Source organism: Acomys minous (assembly GCF_964271855.1).
Source record: "Acomys minous genome assembly, chromosome: 13".
Classification (NCBI taxonomy): Eukaryota; Metazoa; Chordata; class Mammalia; order Rodentia; family Muridae; genus Acomys; species Acomys minous.
This window is the reverse complement of record NC_140495.1, coordinates 61,849,365-61,877,030: the sequence shown is the minus strand read 5'-3', so window position 1 is coordinate 61,877,030 and position 27,666 is coordinate 61,849,365. Positions and strand designations below refer to the sequence as shown.

Below are 27,666 nucleotides of genomic sequence, written 5' to 3'. Positions count from 1 at the left end.
AGCACTGTATATATAATAAATCTTTACAAAACAAACAAACAAAAGAATGGGGATTAAAGTGCGGTGGTAGCGCACGCCTTTAATCCCAGTACTCAGGAGGCAGAGGGAGGTGGATCTCTGTGAGTTCGAGACCAGCCTGGTCTACAGAGTGAGTTCCCGGACAGCCAGGGATGTTACAAAGACAGAAAAACTCTGTCTTGAAAAAACAAAGTGGGAAGGGGAAAGTCATTAAGGCAAATTAGGCCTTACCTGTAAAATAAGCTTTATTTGATTTCAAAATAGCCATTAATGTGAAAATTACGCAAATTTGGGAGTAACAGTCTAGAGCCAAGGTTAAGAGGGGGCCAGGCCTCACCTGGAGCCTAGCTCGAGGCCCCGGAACTCTCACCCACTCTGGAAGGGAGAGTGGGAGCAGCTGAGGGAAGCCCTGAGTGAGTCTTCCTTGTCCCTGGGCGGGGCCAGGCCTAGAGCAGCTCATGCGGAGGAAGAATGAGCAGTCAGCCGCACCAATGACACCTCCCCAGCCACCAAAGCCCCTGCATAGGGAAGGATGGGTGGACAGACACAGCTGGCCTTCACTTCCCTGCTGTCACCGGGGCTGAATGGAGGGAGGAAAGAGCTCTGGGACTCAACTAACTTGTTACCTTTGGAGAATAAATGCTCCAAGAGAGATGGGCACAGTGGCGCACGCCTTTAGTCCCAGCACTCAGGAGGCAGAGGCAGGGGGATCTCTGTGAGTTCAAGGCTGGCCAGGTCTACAAAGTGAGTCCAGGACAGCCAAGGCGACACAGAGAAACCCTGTCTCTTAAAACAAAACAAACACAGAAACAAAAAACAAAAAGAAAAAAACAAAACAAAAAAACCCAGTCAGTGCCAGTGTAGCTGCAAGATTTGGTGCGGGCCCCATTCACCTAGGGAAGGAGCTGCCCAGGCCTGAGGGAAGAGTTCGGGCGCCGTCCACAGCACTGGGAGGCGGCAGGAAGGCAGTAGGGCCTAGCTGAGCAGGGTGCCCTGCTCCTGGGCCTGCGTTAGGCTGTCCTTGCGGTGCAGGTGGTGTACTCCCATTCTCTTGGGACTGCGCTGGGGGCGGCTGGAACTGGGGGGTGGCCATGCCCTGCCATCAGTGTGGGAAGGGCTAGGTCCTTCCGCTGGGCCCTCTTTATCAGGCAGCAGGCTCTGGCGCTCTTCCTCAGGGCTGATAGGCAGGTTCAGCATTTCCTCTTCCTCTTCATGGGAAAAGCCAGAGTCGAGCTCTGTCGGCAGCAAACGTCCACTCTCACAGTGTGGGGAAGGTGACGGCGCTTCAGAGAGGCTCGGGGAGAAGTGCAGCTGCAGCTCAGGAAGGGCATCTCGTCCAAAGGCTGTGCGCTGGACCACAGCAGCAGGTGGCGGAGTGCGGTCCACAAATGCACGCTGCCAACTGGCCAGCAGGTCCTCCTCAGAGCTGGCAGAGCTAGCTGGGGCACTCAATGCTGAGGGAGCTGGACTAGGCTGGTGATGGGGTGAGCCTTGGGCTGAGGCAGGGTTGCTAGGCACTGAGCTGCGGGGGACCCGCTCACTTCCTTCGTCCACCAGGCTCAAGGAGATGGCCTGTCTGGTGGCGTAAGTACAGTTGGGGAGGGGGCTGTTGCGAGGAATTCGAATCTTGTCCTCAGAGAACTCTATCACTTTCCTACCAGGGTACAATGGGTGTGGTGGAGATGGGGTAGGGTAGGGACTCAGCTTCTCAATGGCTGGCAGGGGCAGCTCCTCCTCTGGGGAGCCCCCTGCAGTACTCACTGAGCAGCATTCCCCATTGGGTTGTGGAGAGGGACTGCCAGGGGCGGGGGAGCTGGCCGAGTCACCTGGAGCATCTCCACTCATGTCCACGTGCACGAATACATCCTCAGCCAAGGGCCGCCCAGCACTGCCTGACTGGGCTGAGTTAAGCAGGAGAGACTCGGGCTTCTCCAACACCCGGGCAATGACTGAGGTAGGCACCACGGCCCCTGGGGCTGGGCTGGAAGAAGGGCTGGGGCTGGCAGCCTCTTGACCACTCCGCAGATGTTTCCGAACCATGTCCTGTAGCTCACAGGGTAGCTAGGGTAAGAGAAGGGAAGAGCCATGAATGAGCCCTGCTGAGCACAGCTTGACCCACAGCAAAGACACTGGCCACTGTGTCCTAGTAAACCCTCAACGCTCAGCTTTTAAGCCTCTACACAACCTCCCTTCCCAGAGGGAAAAATTGGTAAACTAACACAAGTTAGCCAGATCTATTGCAAAGATCAGTGCACACTGAAGCATCTATCTTCCTTCTCAGGTGCCTTGCACCAAAACCAGACTTGGAGAACTGTACCACCTCCAGACCCTGCAAGTGCCTGCAGCTCTCAAGCCAGTGAGCTTGGATTCAAGGCTTGGAGTCAGATGCTTTGCCCCTAAGAGGGATGAGATCAGATGGGCTTTCTTTTCTTTTTTCTTTTTTTTTTAAAGATTTATTTATTATTACGTATACGGTGCTCTGCCTGCATGTACACCTAAAGGCCAGAAGAGGGCATCAGATCACATTATAGATGGTTGTGAGCCACCATATGGTTACTGGGAATTGAACTCAGGACTTCTGGAAGAGCAGTCAGTGCTCTTAACCACTGAGCCATCTCTCCAGCCCTAGATGGGCTTTCTTAATACTCACGGCTACTAGCTCTGGCCACCCCTTCTTCCTGCACGGGCTCCTCAGACGGCAGAGTACCTTACAGAGCTAGCCCCAACACCAGTAATGGACCCTCAGCAGCACCCAGGAACTCAGCAGGGGGCAAAGGAAGGACCCGTGGACTGGGGAGTCAAGAGGAACTGGACAATGTCCTGAAAGGCTGGATGGTGCTGGGCAGGTGTGTCACTCACATCAGCAAATTTATGGTTCCGGAAGTGGGACTTGTTGCACTTGAGGAGCTGCACGGCCAAGTTGCAGTCCAGTCGGTACCGCTCCTGGACACAAGGACAGGCTTAACGCCCAGCCCAGCCCCCCAGGGTCCAGGGTGTAGCCAAGCTGAGGTGGGCACATACATTGAGCTCTTCCAGCTTATTGATGGTGTTCTTTGCATCCAGTAGCTTGTTGGTCAGCTCCACAATCTCCCAGTCCAGCGTCTTCCTGTCCATCTCCGCCTTCTTGATCTGAGGCACAGACTTATGGTAAACCCAGCCCAGGCCCCAGCCAGCCCTCTCCCTGTCCACCACCTCCTAGCCCAGAAACATAAAGGCCACAGGTGCTAGGGCAGCCAAGGCAGACAGAGCAAACAAATGACAACAGACAGAAGGAGACTCGGCATTTCTCCTGCTCTGCAGGCTGTCTGTGAGAGGGAGCTTTCTGAGTAGGAACTACTGCCATGGACCCCAGGGCAGAGGCAGTCTAAGAACCAGCCATCCTTGGAGGGGCTCCAGGCACCATGCAAGGCACTGACATCTCAGAGGCAGGAACTACAGCTAGGGACGGAAGCCTCTGTGAGCAGCTGTTTCCAGGATCAGGCTAGGAGTGGGGCACCTATGACATTAACTGGACGGGCAGGGAGGGAGCTGCAGGATGAAAAGCAGGCTTCTGATCCTCAGCTCTTTAGCGTGTACCTACGGCCTGGGCTTGCTGCCTCTGCAGCTGGGAGAACTGGGAACGCTCTGAGGGATAGCAATCAGTGCCTCTGCCTGAGCAGTAAGCAGAAGCCCAGCTCTAGTCTCTCCCAGGAGGGAGGCACTGTGGGCCTCACAGTGACAGGAGAAGAGTGGATGTGCTCAAGAGGCAGAGGGAAACAGGCAGGGGCCCACAACCCCTGAATGGACCAAGGAGGCCAGGAGCAGGGAAAACAAACTCAGACGCAACTGCAAAAATCCAGCTGTGGCTAAGAGAGGCCTGAGAGGAGAATGCAGCAGCGGCGGTGGCAGCATGAGGGGCAGACGAGGAGAGAAGAGAACAGTGTGAGCATTAAGACAGTCCCGACTGGCAGAGCACACTGCGGCCCCTCCCCACCACTGTCCTGCCCTCCCCTCCCCAAGCCCCAGGGTAAATGGCATCCCCCTGGCAAGTCCTGGCCCATGCTCTGCTGTGTGTGAGCACAGTGCCAGCCAGACTGCCCTTCCCGGCACAGTACCAGTGTGTGCAGCTTGTCCTCCAGCTCCTGGTTGGCCCGCTGGGAAGCTGTGTAGCTGTTCTGCAGCCTGGAAAAGGACACAGGCAGAGAGTGTTGGTCAAGTCCTGCTCTTCAGGCCCTACCAGCCGTGCTCTACAGGGCAATCTGAGACAGGCCTTCTCCTTCCAATGTCTGGGCTTCTAATAGGATCAGGTGGGATCTGAGGCTCTTCCCACCAACCTCCTAGGAATGGGGAAATGCTCCCATGGATGGGAGACACTTGGCCCTTGTCCCCACACCTGCGGAATTTGTCCTTGAACTTGTCCAGCTCCTCTCGGCTCTGGCCTAACTCCAGTTCCAGGCAGTCTTGCCCTATTTCCAGCTCCCGCTCCAAGGCCTCTGTGCGTCTGGTGGCCGAGGCCAGGCGTCGGCGAAGTTCTTCATTCTCCTGCTGCAAAAGCCTGGGGTGGGAGGCAGGGGGCCATTAAAGACAGCTAACCCTAGAGGAGCTCCAGACAGGACCAAAAAAGGAGAGGACAGGTAAGTGGGTCCCTTTAGCCTCGGGCTAGCTAAGGAGACGTGACACCTAGGCCCTCTGGCCTCGAGAAGGATAGGGTGAAAGGGGAGAGTGTGGTGCAGAACATACCATACTGCCCCCGCCCCCGCCCCAACACAGAAGAATACTAGGCCACAAGGGCAGAGCTCCCAACCTGTCTATGGTTACACCCTTGCCAGCAGGCCACCAAGCCCTGCAGCTCTAGTTTCCCCCCTTCACAATCAGGCTCCTCCATTATTAATCTCCTGGGAATCCAGGCCAGCAGTACTGTCCTCCAGGAGGCCTCACATGGCTGACAGGACACTAAGACAGGACATAAGCTGGCACCAGTGGGTTACTCTACTTTGTGGAACCAGGAGCTGGGCAGGGGCTCTTTGCAAGGTCAGGCCTTTAGCCCACGGTTCAAGGAAACCCTTTTCCCACGCAGAGCATGTACAGCATGAGCCTAAAGCACCCCAGGCAGCCATTAGTTCTGCTGAGCGCGAGTTCCATGGCTGCATGTGGCCGAGGAAGGCTGTGGATGCCGCCCAACACAAATCATAAACTTACTGACAACTAGCATTTTTTTTTGTTATTGTTGCAATTTTCGTTTGTTTTGTAATATAAATGTATGGGTCTTGAGTATGAATAACTGGAGGTCACAACATTGGACCACAATGTTAAGTACCAATAGCCTAGCAGGGGTGAAAAGGGGCCCAATGCACAGGACAGTGATGGGTAGCCAATACTCACTTCATCCTCTCTGCGTCAGTCAGGGGCTCCTGGACAAAAAATAAAATAAAATAAAAGGAAAAGCTTGAAAGTCAGCTCCAGACCCCAGGTCTCCTAGTTGGCTTGCACTCCGAACAGCCCTGGAAAAGGCTAAGTCATACAAGAGAGCAACAGGGCCCTCTGGAGACATCTGGATAAGCTTACAATACCCTCTCCCATGCCAACCTGAAAACTCTAGAACCTCTTCCAACATCTACCCTTAATCCTAAAGCCATCTTCAAAGTGGACGGGGTACTCATGTCACCTGTCCCCAAGAAGAAAGCACCTTTCAGCTGTCTGCCAAGCTCCTCACAAGCACGGCACTTACTTTCTAGAGAAGTGAGGAAGCCAAGCCAAACTACAAAAGTTCTGAGTTGACAGAGCCCTCTCAGGCCTACAGAGGAGGATGGGCAGGGTCAGGGCCTGGAGGCTGAGGAGGAAAGACTGAAGAGCCTCTGGGGAACCGAATACTAAGGGGCTTTCAGGTTGGCGTGTGTTTGTTTGCAGGCAGGTTCCCATTCATACAGGCTGAACTCAAACTCACCAAGTAACCGCAGGTGACCTTGAACTCCTCATCTGCCCCCATTTTCTAACTTTGTACCACCAAACCATTTTGTGTCTCCCTTTGAGCCCCCTGCCCCAACTTTCCTAAGCTCCTACAATGGCCATGACCCAAGGCCAGAGCCCAGCAACCAGAGCAGGCCCAAGCCATAGAGAGCGGCCACACAGAGGACTATCTGAGATGTCTATGCAGGCCATGAGGAAGCCAGTGAGGCACATGGCTCAGATCACAGACTCAGAGCTGAGTCACTGGCTGACCCTACTCACTGCTGAAAGCTTCATCTCATTCAACCTTTGTTCCCTCAAGTACAAACCAGGGCACCAAGCAAAGCACATAAGACCTCAAAGTTTTATCTCATGCTCCCTGAAGTGAAATGAGTAAGTCCTGGCATTTTCTCTGTAGACTGTCCGTCCACAGGAGGCCACGACACACCTGATGCTCAACACCAGAGCCTGTGCTGTGTGTGCTCTGTGCACTGGGGGGTTGGGTGAGGAGGTGTTGGTGCCCTGGAGTGGGGAGGGGAGGTGCTGAGTAAACCACTCATTCTCACTGGAATGAGGGAAGACAGCCAAACTGGGGTGTCTGGTAGTTGACCATAGGCTTCCTAAGAGCAAGCCTAACAAGGTTCCTGCGAGATAGTATGAAGTCATCACGATAGCTAAACAATGGAAAACTGGAGGAAGGGCTGGACTTCAGAGGGACAACAGAGAACAGCAGCTGTGGTGCGAAGCAGTCGGAGCTCCCCACCATATCCTTAGGTCCCCCCCCAGAGGCCAAGGCTGAGTGCCTTTCCTCCACCAGAGGCCTGGAGTCTAGCTTGGGCAGGGACAGTACTGCAGCGTATGAGACCAATTCTGCTGCGCTGTAAAGACTAAGTCTCCTGACATGTGAGCGCACAGGCAGCCCCCACCAGTACTGCTACAGCTGTATCAGCAATGCGAGTCTCTCGCCTTAACACATGACCAGCATCTCAGGCCTGAGAATCCAGCTGACAGTTGCCTTCAGGGACCTGCTTCTGCCAGCCAGGGCCAGATACTAGTCTTGCTTACCTCTTGCTCAAGCTGGGACACAGGGATTTCCAGGCGCAGCTCTCGATGCTCTGGAGGTGCCTTACGGTAAGGTTTCTTAGCAGGGGCAGCACTGGTCATTCTGGAAGGCTGTGGGCTTGTCTACCTGCTGAGAGAAGCCAAAGACTCAGGCTCAAAGATGTAGTTAAGAAGCTTTTAAGGGCCACTGAGATGGCTAAGTGGGAAAAGGCACTTACTGCTCCTGACCACCTTACCTCTATCCTCAGAACCCACATGAGAGAAGGAAGAACCGACTCCCACAAGCTGTCCCTTACTCTATAGTACTGTGGCACACGCACACCTATGCCCACCACTTCCTCACACACACAAAATAAACTAAGAGAAAAAATTCTGGCTGGGGAGTGGTGGTGTACGCCTTTGATCCCAGCACTCAGGAGGCAGAGGCAGGCAGATCTCTGTGAGTTCGAGGCCAGCCTGGTCTACAAAGTAAATCCAGGACAGAGAAACCCTGTCTCAAAAAGCCAAGAGAAGAAAAACAGATGATCAGGGATACGTATAGACACAGCACAGGCGGATGGACCTACGCCACTCCTGCGTCCCTGCAACAGCTGGACTTTGGTCTATCAGGCCTGATGATCAGGGGGGTGCTGGAGATGAGAGTGAGAATCCAGCAGAGAACATAAAGGAGGAAAAGGCAGACCCCAGAGGCTGGGCCATGATGACATGGGGTGGGGTGGGGACCTTCCTCAAGAGCGGCCCACACTATCCCTTGTGGCCACAGAGAGCTGCAAAGCATCAGTTTCCCTCAACTCTAAGCTGAGGGTAAAAGCAGCAGCGGCTCCATACGCTACTGTGAAGGCTGCATCAGTCAGGAAGGGTCAGATTAGGCTGACATAGCGGTGCACACTTCAGTCAAAGCACTCAGAAGGTGGAGACTGGTAGCCTCTGTGAGCCCGAGGCCTGGTCTACAGTGAGTTTTAGAACTACACACTGGAATCCTGCCCCAATAAGCAAGCAAAGGGGGCAGGGGAGGGAATACCAGTGACACACACTTATAATCTCAAGCACTCGGGAGGCAGAGGCAAGTGGGTCCTAAATTGGATGCCAGCCTAGGCTACATAGCAAGACTGTTTAAAATAAAAATAGTACCTAGCACTTAGGTAATATGAAGTTCTGGTTTGCTTTCCATAAATTATGAATAATCTCAAAAGTTTGAGAATATTGGCCCAACCCAGGCTCCTGGGTGAGGGTCTCCAAGCTTGCAAGCACTCCCTGGACACTGCCAACAAAAGCCATGGCCCCCTGGCTAGTTCCCACCAAAAGAGAGCACCTATATGGCCTCTTACCCGCCTCCCAGAGAAGAACCAAGTGGGGAATACAGCCTCATTGGCACAGACCGTCTTTTCGCTGGCAGCTCCCTCTGTTCTGCTGTCCTGGAGTTAGCCTTCGGCTCTCCACATCCCGCGGCCCCTCCACTTCCTCTAGCCAAGAGCTCCTGAAACCAGAGAAAGGAAGAAAGTGGAAACCAGGTGTCATCTGCCTGCCTGTCCAGTCTGGGACCTGAAAGGCTCCCAGAAAGCAGAGAGATCACAGGACAGTGGGTTTTAGGAGAAAGCGGCAGAGGCAGAGGCAGAGGCAGAGGCAGAGGCAGGAGGACCATTAGTCTGATAGTGGCCTGCATTACATAGTGAAACCAATTTGAAAGAAAGCAAACAACTGACACAGAGCCCCTGCCTTTCTCTGGACAACACCTGTGTCTGTATATGGGCACTCACTGCATCAACTTGGGGACAGAGCCCACTCTGGAGCAGGCCTGGCACTAGTCTTACTGCTACCTCCTATGTGTCCTACTCATCCCCTGGGCTTCAGAGCGGAGAAACAGCTAGGAAACCCCAGGAACACAGATTGCAAATGAGCAAGATGATGGTGCTGGAGAATGGCCCTAGTAATGGCTGCACAAGGAGCCCAGAGACCATCTGTGTGCAACGGCGGCCAATAAACCCGGCAGTGAGCAAAGGCAGGCCCAACAAAGGAGACCCGAAGCTCAGCAACTTACAGCACTGATTCTCAGTCAGGGACTGCCTCCCAGTGAAAACTAGAAAATGCCTAGAGATATTTTTAGTTTTCAAAATCTGCAGAGGGAGAGGTACCAGTGGGTCAAGGCCAGGCCCTCGACTAATCATCCTACCACACAGGGCAGCTACCGTAACAAAAGGGCTGGCAAGCAAAGCATCAACACTGCTGAGGCTGAGGAGTACTGATACATAAAGCACAGCAGTGGGCTGGCAGGATGGCTCACCAGGTAGAGATGCTCTCTGCCAAGCCTGATGACCCACGCTTGATCTGTGGGACTCACATGGTGGCAGAGAGAATTGACTCCCACAGGTGGTCCTGACCTCCACATGTGCGCTGTGGCAAGCATGTGCCTCACACACACACACACACACTCAAAATAAATGAATGTAATAGAGCCAGGGCTGCTCTGGCAAACTGTCGCTGGTGCCTGGGTAACTTGCTTCCCCATGCACAAGCCTGCTCTACACCTATGCACAAGCCTGCTCTACACTTATGCACATGGCTGGGCCAAGTGACCTGCCAAGTGCCCTCAGCTTCTTCGGAGTCTGAGAAGCACCTGTAATAAGCTGGGTGGCAGCATGGGGGCAGCAGCCACCACGGTGATCAGTGGAAACAGTAACCCTAGGTGGCTTTGGGGGGAGGGCGGGGGGCAGCGCACCAATAATTTCTTCCCATCCCCATCAACCCAAACAGAGCTGGGGGCTGAAGGCAGCCTTACGGGCTAAAGCATGTGTTTCCACTGTTGGGACATGCCCTGGCCATGACTCCTGTCACATTCCAGCATGGCCTGGGGCGGCAGGGTGGGGAAGCAGGAGTAGTCTCTCTCCTCTATAAGGTCCCTGGCTTGTGTTTGGGGGAGAGCTTGGTGTAGTAAAGCCGCCAGTCTCCGCCCCTTTGACAGGAGGCAGAACGTGTCCCCACAGGGCACAAGCAGCATGCTGTCAGGCTGACTCCCTGCACAGGAATCTGGGAGGGCCAGAAAGGACAGCACATTCCTGGGGTAAGGGGAACAAACAAGATACAAGCACGGGTTCTCTGCGGCTGTCCTCCTGGAGGAGGAGCACAACCAGAGGGATTCCCGCGGCCTGAGGGAGAGGCCCAGAAGAGTCCAAACTAGCACAGGCCCTAACACTCAAAGGTGTATGTGGGGGGCGGGGAGAGATGGGTAGTGGAGCTTCTAGAATCTGATGGCTAAGCTCCCAGGAGCTGGCCTTTTCCCCACAGAAGCCAGCCCTCTATGACCTTCCTGTTTCCTCCCCAGAAGGCGGAGGAACCTTCACTCTGAGGCTCCTGGTGTGCTTTTTCCCCTCCAAACTCAGCCTTTTTTACATACCTATCCCAATTCCTGCCAAGCTCACTGTCTCTTCTAGGTACCAGGGCACCTGTGAAAATAGTGGGCAGACAGGGCAGACGCAGACACATTCAGGTACCTGGTAACACTATCTGTGGGCAGAGCGGCCTCACTGAGCACCACATCTATAGTAGGTCCTGGCTGCAGCTGCAAGCACGCTGCTTTCACTCTCCAGCTTCTCTGAGGCTAGAGGCATCTGGGTCTCCTGGGTTGGGGGATGATGTGGGTGTGGCAAGGAAACAGTAAATGCAGACGCTGACTCTAAGGATGAAGGTGGGGGTGAAAGGTTACTTCTATAAGTGTCACAATTTGGGAACCTGCTGGGCTTCCCAATCCTAGCCCCCAAAGTCCCTGCCTCATGTCCATAAATACTAGAGCATGTTGGGATACCTAGGCCTTTGCTTCAATTCCCAAAACATACTTACTGACTTCCCTGGACCCAACCTATAATGGAAAGCTCTGGACAGACAATGGGCCTGGACTAGAGAGCAGACCTGGGAAGAGTGAGGAACAGCTGCAACTGGTGAGTTAGAAGGCATCAGAAAAGTTACACAGGAAACCTCAACTACCAGTGGCAGCCTCCACTGAGCACAACTCTTTACCTAAATATTTTCCAGAGTTCAGGCCAATCTGGGAGACTCCTAACCCTGTGCTGAGAAGAAAAGGTCCCCTAGGCTACCATAAGCCAGCCACTGCCGAGGTCGGCCTATAGGGCCTCGTGGCCCCTAGCTCCCAGGTAGATTCTTTTGGAGGAAGACCTGGCAATGAGTAGAGAATTCCACTCCCAACTACCTGGGCCCTAGGAGGCAGGATCAGATGACTCAGGATGGGGGCTAGCAGCTTGTATGCCAGGTCTGTATTGCCGGGTCTGTATTAAAAGAGCTGTGCCTAGGTGGGGCCTCTGGCTGAGCCAGCACGGGCTGGCCCTGTTGACCCTGCAGTGGGAGACACCCAAATACCCTGAGGCAGGAGCGGAAGGGGCTCTGCTGCCCTCACCACCCCTACCCCACCCTGGCGAGCCCTCTGCTACATAGCATTCATTCCTCACAACTCGAAATCAGTTCAGAAGAAAAGACTACCTCATATCTGCCGAGGAGGTGGGTGATAGCTTGCTAATTGCCATGTTGCAATCTGCCAGTCAATGCGGCCGCCTGTTGCCACCTGCCCTGTATTAAATACCTTCTCCCTGATTACAGCCCATGGGGCACGATTAGCTGCCTTCAGAGAACAAAGTCTACTTTCATTAGAAATGGGACTCAGCACGCACAGAGGACCTGCACTGCGAAGCACTGAGCAGCAGAGCCGAGCACAGACAGATAAGACACAGGGCACCTGACTAGAAGCAGGCTCCCTAGTGCCAACTCCTCAAAGGGGAACACTCTACCCAGGACACGGGACTCACATCTGTGCCCTTTTGGGGTGGGTATGGCCAGGGGCTTCCACTGATGCCAGAGATGGATGGGTAAAGAAACCTGTTCAGATCCTGGTCGCTCAAACTACTACCCTTGCTCTTCTTCCAGCAAGTACTATTCCCAAGGGTAATGTCCTTTGTCCTTTGCCCTATGCAAACCGGCAAACAGAAACCCAAAAGCCTGGAACGTCTTATTTCCTTCTGCCATTAGCCTGAGATCTGCCTAAGGCCGGGCAAGGTCAAGGGGGCAGAAGATGAAGTTCTAAGACTTCGAGATCACCATGGTAACCCCATCCCTGGTACAGAAGAGGGGACAGGACGGAATCCAAGATGACTGTTGCTCCTTGTCTTTTCTCATGTCAGTCTCCCCCGTCAGAAGCCTCTCCCAGCTCCCCAGGCTCTACACGGTCAATGTAGACACGCCCACTGACCCAGATCAGCATCTTACCCACCTAGACCATCTCCCCCCCTCCCCCTCCATGTCACCAACACCTCCTTTAGGGAAGGATGTCATTTATCTGGACTCAGATTATGGTGAAACCTACTGATGAGGTCTGCTCACAGCCAATGAACTGAAGTTAGTGAGGGGCCTTGAGGAAGCCAACGAACCCCACGTTTTAAGTCAGCGTGGGCCCTACTATGAGACCCTTATAGTTTTTCAAGTTCACAATGCTCCCAGGGGACATCAGGAATCCCTGCTGCCTTCTAATGAAGGGAAAGCCCAGCCTTCTTCAGAAGACAGTGAGTTATGTATAAAGACTGAATTCCTTGGGAACCTACAGGATATAAATAGATAATAAAACAAACACCAGCCCTTCTAAAAGCCCCCATCAGCCCAAATCACAGCATTCTGGTCACACAGGAAACAAGGAACCTCCATAACTTTCTTGAGCCACATGCCTTGGATATCCAATTCCTGACCTCTGCAACCCATGGAAGCTACACATCACAGGGCAGGCAACACACATGCCATGCAAGCCTAGATGGTTCTGAAGCTTCTGAAATCCAGCCTCCACCGAAAGCCTCCAAACACAAAACCATGTTGCAAGGGTCAAATGACCCAGCACAGCCCTGAGAACTGTCCACGAAGATCCATCCTTCCACACTACAAAACAGCCCATCCACCCTGCATGTTGAGAGACCAGTCCTCAGCACCATGAGCAAATCCTACCAAAGCTGGATCTAGTCTTCCCACTGCACTCCTACCCCCCTCACTTGCCTCAGCCCCAAGTTTCCGGTGTGCAGCTGTTCTTGAGGTACATGACCGAAGCCCTCAGCAATCCCGGGCGCGTGGCAGGCAGGCAGCCAGCAGCTCACAGGGTGGGGCCTGGGCAAAGGTGCTGTTCTGGGATGATGAGTAGAGTAGAAAATGCCAGGCTGTGCCCAGACCAGCCCTGCCGCCCCTCCAATAACTACATATGCCTCTGGGCAACACAACCTCACCCTCTTGGGATAAGCTGCCTGTAGCTCTGACCTGGCCCCCTGCCTACACTAAGCTGAATACACTGACAGGACCCTGAAGGCCAAAAGAGAATTATTCTAACCAGAGTTAATTGTGAGGCCTCAGAACCAGTGCTGGTGACCTGTGAGAACACCTGGCCTTTCATCAGGCAAACATGTGACAGAAACCAAGGGGCAAGACTACTGATGGTGATCCAAGCAAACCAACTCTTCCCCAACAAAGGGGGGGCCCAAAAGTCCCCAAGGCCACGACCAATCTCTTTAGACTCTATGCCTTCTCCTGAGGAGAGAAAGAGAGTAGTGGCCCTGTCCAGCATTTCCTTTTGCTTTTCCAGTCAGAGCCACGCCCAAATCCTCTTCAGCTTGCTAACTCCCTGCTCAATTTCTTAGGGCCCTGGCGCCTACATTCCCCTCATAGTCACACACGCCTTCCCCACACTATAGGCACTGCCTGGAGTGCTTGCAAGTCTCAAGGCTCCAGGCCAGCCTCACCTGCAGAGCCTGGAGACATGGTTTATGTAAAGAGCTACCTGTTGGACCACGGGAGAACAAGGCAACTGCTCTTCTTGCGATTGTCCAAGCATGAAGGAGAGGGCCTAGAGCAGCAGCTCCTGCATGCCAGGCAACATTCACCAATCTCCCACTGAGGCCAGGACCTTTCCTGGCCCTGGAAGAGTCCAAAGTCAGGTCCTGCCCTGTCTAGCTGAGGCATCCTTCCCAGTTCAAGGCTAAAGTCCACCTGACACTCCAAGTGGAAACGAGGCCAAACCCCACCTCCCAGAGCAGTGGTGACCAGCAGGAACTGCACATCACAGATTCCTCAATCTGGCATTCAGCTGACTTCTCTGTCTGACCAAGAAGTCTCCAGAGCCAGGCCAAAGTAAGTCTCAATCTCCCAAGCAGGAAGAGAACTTCACTTCCTATTCTGAGTAAGAATAATGAGGGGAACCATTCACACTCATCCTCTTGGCAAGTGGAGGGAAACTATCTGGGGTCTAGAAGGATCGTCTATTCCTATCCTACCTCCACCTATCTGTCTCTGAGGCAAAGAAATGGAAATAGCATGGTAACTGAGGGAGAGTCTCCAATTCCATGTTGCTAAAAGCATGGACCAGAACAGAAACACCACCCAGTTCTGTTCTGTGGGAGACTGAGGTGTACAGTATGAAAGAGGGGGACAGGCAGGGAGTCCTGACGCAGGCATCTCTCTTCTGGCCATGAAAGGTCTAGCTGTCTGAATGAGACTGGCCCCCTTGGGAAGGCTGAAGTGCTGTGGCCTTGTCTACTAACGGTGGGCATCGTGGTTTCAAATGACTCCCAGCATTCCTAATCTCTATCTGCTTATGTCTCTGTCTCTCCTTCTCTCCCTTCCCCTCAAGGTTGTGGGTCAAGATGTGAGCTCTCAGCTGCTGTTTCACTCCGTCATCATAGACTCTAACCCTCGGAAACTGTAGGCCAAATTAAACACTTTCTTTTCTAAGTTGCCTTGGTCATGAAGTTCTACACAGAAACAGAAAAGTTAACTAAGACAAAGAAAGTGTATCCCTGCCCACATTAGGGAAAAGAGGGAAGGAAGGGACTCAGAAAGCAGAGGTGGCAAGACTGAGGGGAGGAGGTAGCCCGCCTGGCAGAGAAGGAAGGAGAGACACAGCTGGTGGCGCCCCCCGGGCAGTTAGCTAGCCAAGGTCAGACTCACAGGGTTAGTGTCTTCTCCCCAGCCATGCAGCTCCCCTGGTCAGTGGTGTTAGCAACAGACTCATGGTAGACGCCCTCCAGGCACTCCATATAAACAGACAGTTTGGTGCGTGAGCAGCCCAACTCTGGAGCTGCAAAGAGAGAGCACAGAAGAAGACAAAGCTGCAGGACCCCTCGGCACACAGCATACTCTTCTGCAGGGGAAAGCACTCCTGGGGAAGACCAATACCCCACCTTTCCAACAGTGAGTCCGCGTACTAACCCACACAACAAGGCTCTGTGGCTGGTCAAGAGAAGGCAGCTATTGTGGAAGGCGGCTCCATGTCTCCCTAGTTCCCAAACACGCTGCCAGGCTGCGCCAGGACTCTGAACACCAGCTTATAAGAACAACCCCCACACAGCTGCAGCTGACACCCAACCAGGCCTATGCCAAAAGAGTGTATTCTACCACCTCCCACAGACTCTGAGGGAAAGAACTGTAAGAGACTAGCTGGGGGTCAGAGGCTGTGACAAGAGCTGATCAGAGCACGCAGTACAATGGAGCAGTGTGTGACCTAGCTCAGAGCTGGGCCAGTCAAGGGAAAGGTGGCACCCTGCCACTTTACAGTTTCTATAAGGCCAGACAGATGGCACTTCCCAGAGAGCCCTCAGAGGACCCCACAAAGATAAACAGCCCAGCACACCTCCCTAGCTGCCAACAGAACCCTAATCTTCCAGTTCAGCAAGCCAAGAAGCACCACCAACAAACACCTTCCCAAAGCCTGCAGGGACATCCTGAGGAAGTCAGTGCCAGCCACAAGAGAGGAATCTCACAAGATGTGACCCTGGGGCAGCAGGACAGGAAATTCACTTCCAAAATATCAGGAAAGGCAGAGAGGTCCTCAGTCCTGCTTGAGAATCCTGCAAGCAGCAGTGACTAGCAAAATGGAAGTAGAGTCTCCATGCTGCCTCCACCCCAGCTGCCCAGAACACTCAAGGATGACAAGTTCAAGGCCAGCCTGGGTAACTTAGACACTGCCTCAAAAGGAGGGGGGGTGGAGTGGGGAGCAGATCTGGCTCAGTGATAGGGTATTTGGCTAGCATGTGCAAGACTCTAGGTTTATCCTCCAGTACGGTACCACAGAAATAAAAGTGCCAATAGGTTCCCAAACTGCCTCCTGGAACTCCCATATTGCTGACTACTGCTCCTGAGCTTTAAAAAAGCCAAAACAGTGGCTGGAGAGATGGCTCAGAGGTTAAGAGCACTGTCGCTCTTCCAGAGGTCCTGAATTCAATATGGTGGCTCACAACCATCTATACTGCCCTCTTCTGGAGGCAGGTGTACATGTAGATAGAGCACTCACATACATAAAATATTGAGGGGGAAAAAAAGCCAACACAACTGACTGTGGAGAAAAGGTAATGGTCTAGGATGGCGGTTCTCAACCTTCCTAATGCTGTATATGCTGTAACCCTTTCATACAGTTCCTCATGCTGTGGTGACCCCCAGCCATGAAATACTTTTGTTGCTACTTCCTAACTATAATTTTGCTACTATTGTGACTCATGATGTAAATATCCATATCCATGCCTTCGAATGTTCTCATTTGACCCCCACAAATGAGTTTCAACCCACAGGTTGAGAATCACTGGTCATTAAGAAAGCTAAATCTAAATGTATATGTAAAATAAAGAAAATAATAAAATAAAAATAAAAATAAATTTTTAAATAAAAAAAAGAAAGCTATATCTAGCTGAGCATGGTGGGGCATGTATTTACTCTCAGCACTTGGGAGGCAGAGGCAGGAGGATTGCTGTGAGTTCAAGGCCAGACTGGTCTACAAAAGCAAGTCCAGGATAGCCAGGACTGTTACACAGAGAAACTCTGTCTCAAAAGACAGAAAGAAAGAGAGAGAGAGAGAGAGAGAGAGAGAGAGAGAGAGAGGAAGAGAGAGAGAGAGAGAGAGAGAAAGCTGAATCTTCCTAAAGGCCTTGACCTTTGTCACAGACAAGGTAGAAAGCCTGGTCACTGACAGGCAGCTTTCAGAACTCTCACCCCCAACAATTCCAAAACAATAGCTAAGTGTGGTTTGCTTTCTAAGGGTAGGAACGTAGTGTGGTGGTGAAAGCCTTTAATTCCAGCACACAGGAGGCAGAGGCATACGAATCCATAAGCTGGAGGCCAACAGGGTCTACATGGTGAATTCCAGGGCAGCCAGATCTAATCTAGCCTGGGGTGTAGACTGAAACTTTAATCTGAAAAAGAAGGAGAAGGAGAAGGAGAGGAGGAAGAAGAAGAAGAAGAGGAGGAGGAGGAGGAGGAGGAAGAGGAAGAAGAAGAGAAAGAGGAGGAGGAAGGAAAAAGTCCTAAAACTACTAAGGCCTTACAGGGGCGAGCTCATCTACTTTAACCTACTCAGGAAGATGGGCTGGGGCACACAGCAACCTGCGCTGCTCAGCACTTTTGCATAGGACCTAATGTTTGCCTTCATATAAGCAGCCTTAGACTCAGAAGAGGGAAGACGGGTTCACAGTGACTCAGTGTGGCACATGCTTCGAGATCACAGAAGACAAGCATCTGGCTCAGGCAGGGCTGGGGCCATACAAGACTGCCCTTCAAGCCGGGTGTGGTGGCGCACGCCTTTAATCCCAGCACTCGGGAGGCAGAGGCAGGTGGATCTCCATGAGTCCCAGGCCAGCCTGGACTACAAAGTGAGTCCAGGACAGCCAAGGCTACACAGAGAAACTCTGCCTCGAAAAACCAAAAAAAAAAAAAAAAAAGACTGCCCTTCAGAGAACTAGGAGCTCTTCCTCATCTGACCGCAGGCTCATACTGCAGCGCCTCGCATACAGCTCAAATCTCTAAAACAAATTTCCTTTGGTATTTGTTGAGAACTGGTACTTTAAAGTCTATTCCCTTCAACTGCAGTAGGGAAAAAAAAGTGCCAAGACTAGATGGTGACTCGGCCACCAGCCCATTTCGGAAGAAGATCAGGGGTGAGCCTGTGGCACAAGACCAAGGCCCTAAGATCACAGGGGCCAGGAAGTCTGGCTTACTCAATAGCTGCATACATACCTCAGGTTTCCCCTGAAATGTTTCAGTCCCTAAGACACTTGAGAGCATGGGTCCCAAAGCACTGTGCTGGCTAGTTTGTTAACTTGACACAAGCTAGAGCCATCAAAGAGAAGGGAGCCACAATTAACAAAATGTCTCTTGCCAGGCAGTAGTGGCACATGCCTTTAAGCCCAGCACTTGGGAGGCAGAGGCAGGAGGATTGCTATGAGTTCAAGGCCAGCCTGGTCTACAAAGCGAGTCCAGGACAGTCAAGGCTACACAGAGAAACCCTGTCTTGAAAAACAAAACAAAACAAACAAACAAAATGAAACAACAACAACAAAAAGTCTCTCAGCCTGGCAGTGGTGGCGCACACCTTAATCCCAGCACTTGGAAGGCAGAGGCAGGAGGATCTCCATGAGTCCCAGGCCAGCCTGGACTACAAAGTAAGTTCCAGGACAGCCAGAGCTGTTACACAGAGAAACCCTGGAAAGAAAGAAAGGAAAGAAAGAAAGAAAGAAAGAGAGAGAGAAAGAAAGAAAGAGAAAGGAAAAGAAAAGAAAGAAAGAAAACGTCTAAGACTGGGCTGTGGGCAAGCCTGTAGGGCATTTACTTAATTAGTGATTGACATGCTTTTGGTGATGAACTGTCGAATGGAACTGTGAGTGAATTAGCCCTTACAGGGAGGAGAGGAGAGCAGGGAAGGAATGCACCAGTCAGGGTAGCTGACACCTATGATCCAGGCACTCAGCAAACAGGCAGGACACATCTGAAGTCATTCTGGGCTACAAAGCAAGATCCTGGGTTTGTTTTTTTTTTCTTTTGTTTTTTTAAGGGGGTGGGGAGAAAACAATGAAGTTAGGTCATGGTAGATGGTGACACTACAGACTAACTGCAGTGTACAAGACAAAGGAACTAAGTGCACGGATGACTGCAACAGGCAGGGAGCAATGGGAATTTCAGAGCCATGAAGAACAAGATACATAAAGTATCATGGCAGTGACTCAGGCTAATAGGCTGTGCTGGCTTTTGGTTTTTTTTTTTTTTGTTTTTTTTTTTTTTTGCTAACTTACACAAGCTAGAGTCATCTGGGAAGAGGGTCCCTCGATTAAGAAAAATGCCTTATCAGACTGGCCTGTAGGCAAGTCTGTGGGTCCACTTTTTTTTTTTTTTTTAATGTGTAGCCCAGGCTGGCCTCTAACTTGTGATCCTCCTGCCTCTGCCTCCTTCAGCAAATTCTACCAGTGTGCACAACCACAACCGGTGGGGGATTACTTTCTTGATTAATAAATGATGCAGAAGGGCCCAGCCCACTATGGACAGCAGACTTACCAAGCAATGGGAGCAAACCATAGTAAGATCTGGGGGTCCCCATGATCTCTCTTTGGTTCTTGCTCTAGCCTCCCTCGATGATGGATTTTAACACTGAAGTTTAAGAGAAATAAACCCTTTCCTTACTAAGTCACGTTTGGTCACTGTTTTATCAGAGCCACAGAAAGCAAACCAGAACAAGGGTTATGCTGAGGCCAAGGCCAGAATGCAAGGTACTTTTCTGCATGCCTAGGTAAACAGAGTAAACTTTAAATCAAATAGGAGAGAAGCACAGTGTTTCTAAAGGCATAGGGTGAGTTTCTGTCTTGGAGACAAAGCCCTACTGTTATAGATCAGGCTTTTCTGGAAGTCAAAAATCCTGCCTTGGTATCAGAGTGCCAGGACACTTGGTTCGGCACCACGCTGGGCGAGGGCAGAATCTTACTAGGGAAGTGTTTTAACAGCAGCGTGGTAGACTGAAGCAGGAGAGAACACTTAAACACTTCATCCATCCTACACGGCCACAGCACTTCACGTACCCGCCTTACCCCAAGTGCTGGAAATACAACAGTGCTGTTCTCAGCACAGTCCTGTGAGAATCAGATAAAACAAACCAGGCAAAGTCAGTACTAGAGTCAAGCACAGAAGAAAGGGACAGAGTCCTTAAGAAAGGTGCATTTAAGACAAGGTCTGACGGACAAAAAAGAACCCTAAAGGGAGCAAGGAGAGGGGCCAGAAATGCAGGCAACAGCATCTGTGTCTGCCAAGGCCCAGAAGCTAGGAAGGATGAGCTAAGCCCACATGGCAGCTAAGCAGCTGATCCACCAGGTGCTGTGCACAGGCCCTTAACACCGACATTCAGCTTTCTGTGAGTTCCAGGGGACGCAATGCTGCACAGTGAGACCTTGCCTAAAAGAACAAACAAAACCTGACACTGCCCTCTTCTGGTCGCTGAGGGTATCTGCACTCAATGTGCGCCACACACATTCATTCATACATACATACATACATACATACATACATACACACACACACACACACACACACACATGCACGCACTTTAAAAAAAAATCTTCAGAAAAATAAAAGCTTGTCCAGAGGGCACAAACACTCAGCTTATCAGGAGGTTCTTCAAATGTGGTGAGAAGACAACGAAGGGATGAGATTTGAACATAATACTCAAACACTGGCATTTCAAGAGAAAACTGATTTACACAATGGTAAGGCAGGAGAACTGGTTTAAAACCCTCCAGCCTTCCCGTGCAATCTGGTTATTCAATAAGATGTAACCTGAACACAGCAAGTCCACAGATTTCTGCAACACAAAGGAATACTGGATTAAGGTAACGAGTTGCAGCACGTCTTGACTGCTGCACAAATCAAGTCAAGGCCAAGTCTGTAACCCTGGGATGTGTGGCTTCTCAGACAATGCAGGAGGGAGCAAGAATGCCAGGGGCCACAACAAATAGAAATGTTCATTATGGGGCCAGGCCAGAGTTCTCAGAGGGAAAGCCCACAGACCTGGGCCTCCTAGTCCCCTAAAATCCGGTATACACCAAACACGTGCCTTCTGGAAGGGTGGAGAGTCACCCACTGAGGAGAAGATGGGCCCTGAGGGTGTGCTAAATAGGCAGAACATGACTCAGACGAAGGCAGAGAGTTGTCCGCCCAGGGCACAGGGTGCCAGTTAGTCAAGCCTGACGCTGGCCTCTGCCCTCAGGTGGTAGGCTGCCCCTGCCTGGCTAACGGAACAGAGACTCACACCCCTGCACCAGGGCCTTCACCAGGCAAAACAGCGTCAGAACAGGAACATCTGTTTTCCATTTCCACCAAATGCTGAGAGGAAGGAGCTATTTAAAATGCCACCTATTTTTTCCTGTACGTAGGTTGCTATTTTTAAACGAATGATTACAGTCTATGAACTTAATACTGTGGCTGTTTTATCTCCTCATGGCAGTGATCAGAATCAAACACTAGCCTTACTGTTTCTGTCAACATTAACACAGAGGAGCATATCCCTCTGTAAAGCACGCGTGAGTGCTACGGTGTTTTTATGTGTAGCCCTGGCTAGCCTGGACTCCGAGGCCATCCTCCTGCCTGCCTCTGGCCAGGGTTACACTACGGTGCCTGAGTTAAAATGGATCCCAATGTCAGTCTGGTCACTTTACAAAGGTCCAAGGTTTTGGTTTTGTTTTTAAATATGTATGTATGTATGTATTTTGTGTATATGAATACTCTGTCTTCATGAACAACAGAAGAGGGCATCAGATCACATTATAGATGGCTGTGAGCCACCATGTGGTTGCTGGGAGTTGAACTCAGGACCTCTGAAAGAGCAGCTACTGCTCTTTAACCACTGAGCATCTCTCCAGCCCCAAGGCCCAAAGTTTTGCAAAGGGTAGTCACAGTGAAATTCCTCAGCACTGTCTCTGCCTTCCATATTATTTCCAAGAATAAGCAGAGGGCTGAGATGAAGAGCTGAGTCGGAGAAAAGAATAAATACCAAATAGCCAACACAAGCTTCCCATGGGTGTAGATCTAACCAACAAGACAGACAAACATCAAACATGCTGGGAGTCAGTCAAATAGACAAGAGATATAGATCACCTCTGGGCATATATAGAGGCTGACTGCTCTGTATATACCACTTAGGAAGCTGAGACAAAAGGATGGATTTAAAAGCCCAGTAGGTGATGGGGACTCAGTTCAGTGGCAGAGCACATGCCCAGCACATGTAAAGCCCAAGGTTCCAGAACCACCTAACAATGAGGCAGGTGTTCAGGAGGCTGTGCCTCGCTGGGCCAGACCAAAAAAGTTAACTTTACATTAATGCAAATATTTGGGTGAGGAGGGGCTGGAGAGCTATCTTAGCAGTTAAGAGAATGTCCTGTTCTTCCAAAGGCCCTGAGTTCAGTTCCCAACACCCACACCGGGTGGTTCACAGCCATAGGTAACACTACTTCTGGATGGTCCTACACCTCTACCTTCCAAGGGCACTTGCACTCACATGCACATACACACACACACACACACACACACACACACACACACACACACACACATGACTAAAAATAAAATTAGTATTTATTTTTTAAAAAATAGTCAGTATGTAGCTCTGGCTGGCCTGGAACTTGCTAAGTAGACCAGGCTGGCCTCAAACTCACAGAGATCCAACTGCCTCTACCTCTTGAATGCTAGGGAAAAAAGTATACACTACTATGCCTGGCCCCAACATAATTTTTTAAACTGCATTTAAAAAACAAACAAATCAGCTCATTCAAATGCTGAAGCCAGGTATTATGAGTTCTCAGGCTTTAGGGCTTCGCCACTTACTAACTGGGGACCTCTGAACAAATGACTCAAGCACTCTACTTCATTTCTTCACCTGTAAAATAGGATGTAACAGTATCTTCTTCATATAGCTAGTGCATGCACAGTGCTTCCAACAGCACCAGACACCAGGAACGCCCTCCATCTTCACTGCTCTCACTCTCAGCAGCCAAGACAAAACTCCCACCCTCTCAGCATGCACAGCCTGCCCAGCTTCATCCAGACAACCGCATCATCAAAAGGCGCCACTGTTTCTTTGGATCATGAGGCTGGCAGGCCACCAGTACAAACCCTTCAGAGGTCACAGGGTCAATCGCAAGGCACAGGGCAGCACTTTGGTAATACTCATCAAGCGCCGGGCGGGGTGGAATTGGGGCACATTCATGGATGAAGTACGACAGCCCCATGGAACAGGCACTCTTCCCAGCTCCAATGAGCAGTGAGAAACTGCGGTGCAGACAACTATGCAGATAAGAAAGGCCACACAGTTACAGACGGGGTCCAACTAGCAACCTGGCTCTCTGTGGCAGCTTTGTTCCTCTGTTTTCTTTTTGAAACAGGTCCCACACAGCCCAGGCCAACTTTAAACACGTTATGGAACCTGAAGTCCATCTTGAACTCCCAATCCTTCTCAAATGCTGTAGTTCCTAGTGTATGCCAGCTTCAGATCTCTTAGCTACACAATGCACTCTTCTTCTTTCCTCTTTCTTTTCTTGGAAACAGGGTCTATGTAGATAAGCCTGGCCTCAAACTCCCAATCCTCTGTCCTCGGCCGCCTCAGTGCTAGGATTGTAAGTGTATGCTACCACACCTGGCTACCACACAGTTCTAGCTGAGTTCAATTCCCAAGGAACCACATACACAAATTCTCTTTGGGGGGGAGGGGGAAGGGTTCCCACACTTCTAGAAAGGAATTTACAGCTGAATGCCATCAGGTCTTCAGGAACCTGGGAACACTGAGGCTGAGCTAGTGACACTGATGGCAGGCGGTCTGCTGGGACTTACCCTGGTGGGGGGAGGATGTGTGCCATGAGTCTCTGGATCAAGTCAGACTTCCCAGTCCAATCATCACACATGCAGGTCCCAAAATAGACTTCAATATGAAACCTGATGCCACTGGGCAGAATGCTGCACTCCTAGAAGTTCAGGTGGAAGGATCACTTCAGCCCAGGAGACTACGTCTAGCCACAGCAATATAGCAGGACCACTTCAATCAATAAATAAGGCTGGAGAGATGGCTCAGTGGTTAAGGGCACTGGCTGTAAACCCACGTTCAAGTCCCAGCACCCACACGGCAGCTCACGACTGTCAGTAATTCCAGCTCCAGGGGATCTGACACTCTCACACAGACATACATGGAGGCAGAACCCCAATATTATTATAAATAAATAAATAAAATTGACCATCATGCCTCTAAGCCCAGGAACTGGGAGGAGACAAATCAAGAAAAGAAATGCCCCAAGTTCAAGACCAGCCTGGGTTCCAGGCCAGACTGGTACAGAGTGAGGCTGTCTTAAAGAAACAAACTAAGTGGGGGCTGGAGAGATGGCTCTAGCGTTAAGCGTGGTTACTGCTCTTGTAGACGACCAGGGTTTAATTCCCAGAACCCATATGGCAGCTCATAGCTGACTGAAAATCCAGGGTATCTGATGCTCCCTTCCAGTATCTGAGAGCTCCTGCACACACATGGTGCACAGACATACACTCAAGCACACACAAACCCATAAAAATTAAATAGGGGCTGGAGAAATGGCTTAGTAGTTAAGGCCACTGGCTGCTATTCTGGAAGACATGGGTTCAATTCCCAGTACCTACACGGCATCTTACACCATCTGTAATTCCAGTTCAAAGGGATCTGATAACCTCTTCTGGTGTCCAAAGGCACCAGGCACACACGTAACATAAAAACATATCTACAGGCAAAACACTCATAAACATAAAATAGTTTAGTTAAAATACTGAAACCAGGCATTTGTATTTAGTTACTTAGTATTTAGTATTGTATTTACTTAAAATATTAAAGCCACACCTTCAATCCCAGCACTCAGGAGGCAGAGACAGGTGGATCACTGTGAGTTCGAGGCCAACCTGGTCTACAAAGCAAATCCAAGACAGGCAAGGCTAACACAGAAAGACCATGTCTGGGGGGAAGGGGGGAAGCGGCAGATGCAATTGATTATCTATTGAGTTCAACCAGCTTGGTCTACATAAAGAGTTCTAGGCCAGTTAAGGCTATACAGTGAGATTCTGACTCAAAATACTAACAACAACAAAGTCCCCAACTGTCCTAAGCTGGCTCCCAACTCTACCTCTGCCTCAGACAGCACTGTAATCACACTCTGCTTTCAGACCTCTTTTCCCTCCACCAGCAAGCCCACTATGTGGAAAGCTATATTTAAAGTGATCGCTTTTTCTTTTTTTAAATGTGATGCATTGGAGTCTATACAAAGGATGAGGAGAACATTACCAGAAAGGCCAAGCCCCATCATTTTTCCTGCCTTTACATGACTGGCCCAACAGCACAGTGACAACGACAACTTACTGGGTGCCAGGGATGGGGAATATCCAAATTTTACCCAAACACACTGGCCTCTTCCCACGTAAGCTCATCTGGGTTTCTTTCTATGCCCATCCTGTCTTTCCCTCACCTGGGACACAGCTCCCTGAGGCCACACCAAAAGAACACTAATGACATTTTCTTTCCAAAAGCAGACTTGCCAACAAGAGTTGGGAAGCTGCTCCCACAAATGACCCAAACATCAGTGAACCCCGCCAGCTGTTGCTCTCTTATGACTTCCCACCCATCTGCCACCCACAAAAGGTGTCCATCTAGGCAGACTGTCCAACTGACAGTGTGAAGGGGAAATGGAAGAAGAAATGGTGCCTAAGGAGAAACCTGCTTTCTGACTAGAACGTGTTAGGCTACTTTTAGCCTGATCTACATAGTGAGTTCCAGGCCAGAGCTACACAGCGAGACCCTATTTCTAGAAGGAAGGAAGGAAGGAAGGAAGGAGAGAGAAAGAAAGAAGAAAGAAAGAAATGGTACATACATAGAACGAATATTTTAAGTCTAATCTCTACTTGCCGAGAGTTGTTTATACAGATGAAGGCAAGCAAAACTCAACTCTACACCAGCTCCCAAAAGGAGGCCGTCGATCCAACCATAACATCAACTTGAGGATCACAGTCAAAAGACAAACTCTATAGACGAGCAACCTTCTCGGATTGGCTCATGGACCCTCTCCTGGGGGAGGATGCCACTCAGAAACCTGTCTCTGGAGACCATCTTACCCGCTCTGGGGTTGGGCTGGGGAAGTCGCTACCTCTTCTTTCCAAGCAGGCAATGCGATTTCTTCCAGTCCCTGGGGCCCCTGAGTCCTCGGCTGAAATTGGGGGTAGACGTTGCTATAGGAGCTATGGATAAGGCTTATCTAAACCTGGATGAGGGTCATTTGAGTGGCTTCGGTCCCCTCCTTGGGAGGGAGACCCGTCCCGCATGCTCCAGATCTCCCCCCCCCCTTTCCCTCCTACAAGTGACCTTTTCTCCTCCCCCTGGCCTGAGGGAGTCAGGCCTCTCGGTCCCACGCTCCAGGCTTTACTCTGAGCGAAGAAATTCTTTTTCAATTCGTGAGTGACTGCTTCTCCAGAATCCGAACCACACCTATCTCTGGCTTCCCCCACCCCTACCCCTACCCCCGCCCCCGCCCCATCTCCTCCCCTAGGGCTGCCACTGAATTACAGGCCCCCTCCCCTCCGCCCCCATCGGCGTTTATTTTCTTTTCGCCTCCAACCCTCCTCCAGTCTGGGATCCTATTTCTCCACCTCGGAGCTGGTCCCTCCCTCCATCTCTACTCCATGCCAGGGACCCGCAATCCTCCTCAACTCTCGCCTCCCAGCGCAACTACTCAAAAAATCCCACAACAAACTTTCCGCCAAGGCCCGTTCCTTTAGGCCGCCATCTTGCCGCGGGGCAGGCCGGGTAGGAGCCTGGACCGCGGGAATCCCCACGCACTAGGCGCCGTGCGTCACCGAGGGCGGGGCTGGGGGCGGGGCCTTGGGTTAACAAAAAAAAAAAAAAAAACGGAACTCCTGGCGCTGCTGGAAGAAGTGGGAATCTCCTCTAAGCGGGCATTGGAGACCTGGCAAGGGAAGAAAGAAGACGGTGTCGGGAGTAGGATACAATAGGAAAGGAGCAAAAACTGGTACTGTGGGGGAAAATAGGGAACAACGCTTAAAAATATAGTAGGAGATGACCCTTTTCCAAAGAAAAATACAAACACACACCACCACCGTACCCCCAATGTCCATCCCTGCCCGACCAAGTCTCACTGGAAGGCCTTGGAATTCCAACTTGCTTTGTAGAAGAGGCTGACTTTGAACTCACAGAGGTCCTCTGGCCTCTGTCTCCAGAGTGCCACACAGGGCAAAGAAAAATGCCAGCTTTTCATCTTGACCGATTCAGCTTCTATCACCCGCATCAAGCATGTTTCCCTAAGTCTCCCGAAGTCTTCTGGTTCTTAAGTTGTTCTATGTTATCAGAAAATGAAGCCTAGTGATCCCCAATCCAGTTCCTCCTCTCAGATCAATTTTTATCGCTTTTTTTTTTTTAATGGGGGAGAGGCGGGAGGTGGAAGAGTCTTCACACTGTAGCCCAAGCTGACGTCATATTCCATAAGTAGCCCAGGCAAGCCTCTTGCCCCACCTGGGATTCCAAATATGAGCCTCATGCCCAGTTTTTAGTTTTTTTGTTTGCTTGTTTGGTTGGTTTTTTTGTTTTTGTTTTTGCTTTTTTAGCCTCATCACCTCTTCCAGAAAGCCTTTCCTTTGATGCTCCTTTTACTAGTCGGCTCTAAGTAGTTGCACAGAACTTTATTAGGACTATCCTGTAGCATAATTATTTATTATTTTATATATACATTCTAGGGTCTATATGTGTGTGCTACATGCATGCAGGAGCCTGCAGAGTCTAGAAAAGGATGTTAGGTCACTGGGAACTGGAGTTACAGGCAG

General features: G+C 50.9%; 1 protein-coding gene across 11 annotated transcripts; it reads right to left on the bottom strand.

Moving 5' to 3' along the window:
- Window positions 1-245: 245 nt before the first annotated feature.
- On the bottom strand, window positions 246-26,681 carry TJAP1 (tight junction associated protein 1). Of its 11 annotated transcripts, none has more exons than XM_084755157.1 (12): window positions 26,583-26,681; window positions 25,948-26,039; window positions 14,983-15,112; window positions 8,385-8,482; window positions 7,009-7,135; window positions 5,380-5,408; window positions 4,391-4,552; window positions 4,113-4,179; window positions 3,845-3,874; window positions 3,040-3,147; window positions 2,878-2,961; window positions 246-2,079 (listed from the first exon to the last, which is right to left on the bottom strand). In XM_084755157.1, the coding sequence occupies exons 5-12, from the start codon at window positions 7,105-7,107 to the stop codon at window positions 994-996; spliced, it is 1,665 nt and encodes a 554-aa protein (XP_084611283.1). In that variant the 5' UTR covers window positions 7,108-7,135; window positions 8,385-8,482; window positions 14,983-15,112; window positions 25,948-26,039; window positions 26,583-26,681; the 3' UTR covers window positions 246-993. The 11 variants fall into 11 exon arrangements, with proteins under 11 accessions (XP_084611283.1, XP_084611286.1, XP_084611288.1 ...); XM_084755160.1 differs by lacking the exon at window positions 14,983-15,112 and adding an exon at window positions 10,494-10,675; XM_084755162.1 differs by lacking the exon at window positions 14,983-15,112 and adding an exon at window positions 10,494-10,675 and having other exon boundaries at window positions 7,009-7,132.
- Between the last annotated feature and the right edge of the window lie 985 nt (window positions 26,682-27,666).

Excerpts from the sequence above, each read along its gene's own strand:
- TJAP1 (XM_084755157.1), bottom strand. The coding sequence starts at position 7,107 with ATGACCAGTGCTGCCCCTGCTAAGAAACCTTACCGTAAGGCACCTCCA. Across the intron at positions 4,180-4,390 it reads TTCAAGGACAAATTCCGCAG|GCTGCAGAACAGCTACACAG; the intron begins GTGTGGGGACAA and ends GTCCTTTTCCAG. Across the intron at positions 2,080-2,877 it reads GGAACCATAAATTTGCTGAT|CTACCCTGTGAGCTACAGGA; the intron begins GTGAGTGACACA and ends CTCTTACCCTAG.